Source organism: Apis dorsata, unplaced genomic scaffold (genome assembly GCF_000469605.1).
Source record: "Apis dorsata unplaced genomic scaffold, Apis dorsata 1.3 scaffold_293, whole genome shotgun sequence".
Lineage (NCBI taxonomy): Eukaryota > Metazoa > Arthropoda > Insecta > Hymenoptera > Apidae > Apis > Apis dorsata.
The window spans coordinates 768,031-773,270 of NW_006263568.1; the positions used below are offsets into that span (position 1 = coordinate 768,031).

Below are 5,240 nucleotides of genomic sequence, written 5' to 3' on the forward strand. Positions count from 1 at the left end.
TTCTTTCATTGAATTTTATCGATTTTTCATCCCGCCAAATTTAATTTTAAAAACTGATGCATATTGAAGATAATTGATTATAGATTTTTTTTATTTTTATTTTTTATTCATTAATTTATTTCAATAATATTCAATAATATTCATTCTTTTTTTAAAATTTTCATATCATTTAACTTATCATCTTAGGAATATATATGTATAAAGTTTGTTTCTTAATAATCTACACAAAATATTTGACACATTGCCAAATGTCGACGGAAATTCTAAAAGGAGGCGCTCATAAACTGTTTTAACGCAACTCTCTACATTGATCAAAATAGCATTGGCGTAGAAAGTTAATTTTCTTCTTATATCTTTTATCAATTTAAAACGATTATTGAATGCAAATAGTCTTTGTCATTATTGTGTTAATGAATATGACAATATCAAATGTTGCAATACATAAGTAATAATATGCATTCCCAATAGGATTGAAGTTCTAGTTCTTCGTCAGCGATAATAATGACAAGAGAACAGTGTAATACTCGTTATCTTTTCTCATGTCATGTCAATGCACTTACATATAAATGAATGATCTTACATGAGAACAATTAAAAGTGATAGATAAATAATTTAAGCTTTATTGCACTTCTCTTGTTTAAACACTGAAAAAATTTACAAATTGAAATATGATTATATGACAAAATAAATATATATCTAATGAAATATTTTTTAAACAATAAAATCTTAAATCATGTCCTTTATTTTTTTTATAGACATATTTCTTTTTTAAATTATATATAATTACATATTAAATTATATATATTTAATATATTCGACAAATATTGAATTTTAAATCTACAATTTATTAAATTCTTAATATTATTAGGAAGTCCTATAATGATCAATAAAGTTACTAAAACGATAACTTTTCATTTAATTTAAAAATATATATCTAACCATATCAATTCATTCCCACAAAATAGTATTCCATTCTCTCTCTCGGTCACTGTAACAAGCTAATTAATCGATAATTTGATCGACGGAGAGAGTTTCGATCGATTCAACAGCCAGCGGTTGGTAACGCATGCTAAAAGCAGAGGGAGAATTCGATGAGGTTAAGGGCATTTCAACACCGAGTGATGCGCAAGGTGCACAGGAGGCGCTGCGCACGCGACGTCAATAATTGGCCTTAAATGATGACAAATGCCGTAACAAGTTACGCTATGGCATATGCAGTGGAACAAAGCATTTGGTATATCGATGGCACGCGGTTTAAACGTCACCAATCGCGAAAGTAGCCAGTTCACCTGGATGACGCTAGAATTCAGGCAACGTAGCAACCGAGAACGAGTCGAAGCAGAACAGAGAAAGATAGAGAAGAAGTGGGGATAAACGTATAGAACTGAAAAGAGTTGGTGGGGGCTGAAATCGGGAGCTACAGAACATCGCGCAAGCGTGGTGAACGTTGTGTTACGCTGGCGCTGGGAGGATCGAGGTCTCACGGAACTCCTATCCCCGCAAACGTTTATTGATTGTGACTCTCGCATCGTGTCTCCTTTTCTGTCTTTATCACACTCTCGTTTCTCACTCCCACTATTCCTCTCCTTTGTTTTTGTATCTTCTTCGATCAAATGTTTGTTTTACTTTTTCTTAAATTTTCGCTACTTTGTAAATATATTACACTTATTCAAGTGTAAATATATTGAAATAATCGAACAAATTAAATGTGTACATATTTTTAAATTTGATTACAATAAGCTGTGAATTACGAATTTTGCAGGAATTAAAGTTAAACGTAGATTTTAAAGAAAAATTAAATAATACAATAAATTGTAATGCAAGATATAAATATAATTTAATTGTAAATATAAAATCTCCATTTCATTTTGTTCTTTATAATTCCTTATAGTTTTGTGATTTAAATTTTGCTAACATTTCTAAATTATGTTTATTCTTCCATATATATGTATATATAATATACATATTATACATGTTTTTATACATATTCAATGAATTAATAAAATGTTATCATGGAAAATCATTTATAAATGATTTAAAGAAAAATTTCATTCCCACAATCTATTTATTTTTCATATGTATTATACATGTAAAAGAATAATGCAAATTTATTTTTTATCTGCAAACGTGCGCGAATCGGAAATGATGGTGAACTTAAGCAAAGTCGAAGTTCAATTCAATGATTACGCGTTATGAATACTTAACGGAACAATTTAGCGCGCGCGCCACGCAACTTCGACGTCTCGATATAATGTTACGCATGAACGCGCGCATCCAGTGCGCGCGAACAAGATAGGACTTCGCACAGATATACACGTTCCTTAAACACGCGGCATCGATTTTGTGGGTGCACGCCCATTATTTCATCGTGAAATCACACCATGTTGCGTAGTTGATTTTAAAAAATGATAAGAAATGTTAAGTCATCTCTTTTAAAGATAAACATATAATATAAAAATTTAAAATAAAATTTTTTTTAATTTTTAAATCAATTCTTTTAATTCAATTTAAATGTTTAATTAAGATATTTATATTTTACATAAATTTTTAGAAATTAAAAATTTGAATTTTTTAATACTTGCAATTTAGATATATAACTAATTAATTATGTGGTATTATGTAATGTATTGATGAAGTGAATGCGACATTCATTTTTCTTGTAATACTAATCTTCAGATGCCTACGCAACCAATAAATATTTTTAAAATAGATTTTTAAATTTTGTATAAATTATTTTTAAAAAAATAATAGGTTTAAAAATTTCCAAACAAAAAGCTAAAAAATACTAATTAAACCTATAAGAAAAGTTAATATCTTGCCATCGACTTGATATCAAAAGAATTAACATATGAGTAAACATCATATATATGTTTATTTAGCGATCGCGTCAATTCTGAATTTCAATAAATTTAGTCGATATCGTTGAAGTGACCGAAAGTGCTAAGTTGAATACCGAACATTTCAGTACCCAAGCGTTTCCAGTTTGCCGTGTCGAAAAGTAGTAAGAAGAGAACGAAAGAAAATGAAAGAGTAACGAAGATGCGAGAAAATGGCAAAGTGGGGTGAGTAAGCACAGTACGGAGCTGATAGTTGATCGTACGCATGCGCAGAAAATATAGACCCGCGTTCCGACAGTCAGAGCGCGGTCACGGAGGTGTATGCGCGATTCTATGTGTGTCATGATTATTGCCCATTAAATTATCTTGCACACGTTGTGCGCGTTCTACTCTCACTCCCTGACACGAAGCTGCATCAATGCACATATATCGTATCATTGTGTACAAATATACGTAGTGCACGTATATTTATATATGTATGTATCATGTACACGTACGCATTTGTTCCCAGCCAGACTGGCTCTCTATCTCTATATCCCTCTCTTGCCCGACACAGCTTCGAAGCACGTCAATAACCCGTTGCCGCCTCGCATGCTGCATACGTTGCAGTGCGTTTATAGCGCGAGCGCACATATGTTCGCAACACACTTAACCGACGCTTTTTTACGAAACGAGTTTCGGAGCTTTCACCTGTTTCTATAGCTCGGTTCGATTCTCGAGTCCTTTGTGCGTATGTAGACGCACTTGAACCGGCTCAAAATTCTAGCCTTTGACACTGTTACTCATTTTTTATCATTTATCATTATGTTATCATTTTTTTATCTATATTTTACGCAATTTTTTTTCAATTTCACTTCCTCCTCCCACGGAACAACGTATAATTTTGACCGAGATTAATGGCGAAATGTAAATCATCGTTAACGAATTGCCAGGAAACCTGAAACGATGATAATGCGCGCGCTTGGAACTAATTATAGGATGCAATTACACATGAAAGCATTTTTCACACGAAGGGAAATTTATAATTAAGTAATCGAATATTTTCTGAAGATTAGAAAGTATTTTCTAAATTTTTATGTAATAAAATCAGATTATAAATAATAATTCAATGATTAATAAAAAAAAAAATTAAATCGAAATAGATAAATGAAAAAGACATATATCACTTTCAATTCTTACTAACTTGATAATTTTTTATTATTTTAATATATTCTAATAATATTTCATTGTAAATATAAAAATAAATATTTTAATAATATTTCGTTATAAATATAGAATAAAAATATATTTAAACAAATATATTTAATTTTATTCCTTTCTAGAATGTAACTAATATATCTTAAATATAACGAATGAACATAGAACACCGTTAACGTATTATTACCCGATATGGTGGTCGTTTTTGTAAATCTGAATAGACCAGAACGTCAGACGAAAAAAATTCTGACAAACGGAAATTGCTAACGCAGCGAATTATTGAACCATGACACTCGACACGTACGTACACCTGCGTACAATGTATATACGTTTGATATGTTACTGTGAATACGAGTACGTGTTGGTGGTAGCGGGAAAGAGCGAGAAAAATACAGGAACAATGCATAGTGGAAAACGCATTTGAAAGTCGTTCGAGCGTGTGGACGTGCATGTGAAATGCACGGCGCGACGAGTACAGTGGCATAAGTTCGTAAAAACGGTTTATCGAGAACCATCGTAAATTCAGTGGTCGGTTCGGCAAACGCTGCGGGCTTCGCGTGACAAAAATATGATTGGAAAGCACGGTGACGATTCAAAAATTCGATACATTGTGGATAAGAATGGTGGATAAATGAAGTTGAATGTTATATAAGTTAAACAGCACAATATTTTGATGTCTTTCAATGAAGCATCAATCAGTATAGGTACTATTTACTATATTTAATATAAACAAGTAACTATATACCGTATAGGTTATGTTTTCTAATTTCTCGCCATGTTTCCGTTTACATATTCTTTAAAGTAAATATTTAAGAAATAGATTTAAGAAATTCTTTTTTATATAAATGTATCTTTTTATAGTTCGAATAAATTTATTATTAGCATAATTTTTTTTTATTAGGAATTATTTTCAGAAAAATAAAATTCGATAATTACCTGCGACATTGTGTTGATGATGATTATAAGTAAGAGGAACAGAGTGTAATGCCCTAGCAGACCATTTTCTGTGTCTGGAATCCTCGTCATCGTCGTCAGCTTGTTGGCCATCTTCTCCCAGGAAATGTACTTTTTCATATCTGTCCAAATACCTAGAATAATATATGATTACGTTATGTTAAATCTCAGAACTATTATTAAAATATTTAGAGCAAAGTATCTATAAATATTCAATATATAAAATTCTTTTTTTTTTTTTTTTTTTTTTTT

The 5,240-nt window shown here is 30.9% G+C and overlaps 1 protein-coding gene across 5 annotated transcripts in view; it reads right to left on the minus strand.

Moving 5' to 3' along the window:
* Positions 1–5,240, minus strand: part of LOC102673995 (AT-rich interactive domain-containing protein 2-like) — a 51,845-nt gene that overhangs the window by 13,615 nt on the left and 32,990 nt on the right. For all 5 annotated transcript variants that reach the window (XM_031511199.1, XM_031511201.1, XM_031511200.1 and 2 more), the window contains one exon: positions 4,971–5,122. In XM_031511199.1, coding sequence (XP_031367059.1) covers positions 4,971–5,122 — 152 coding nt within the window. The remainder of the gene's footprint in view (positions 1–4,970; positions 5,123–5,240) is intronic.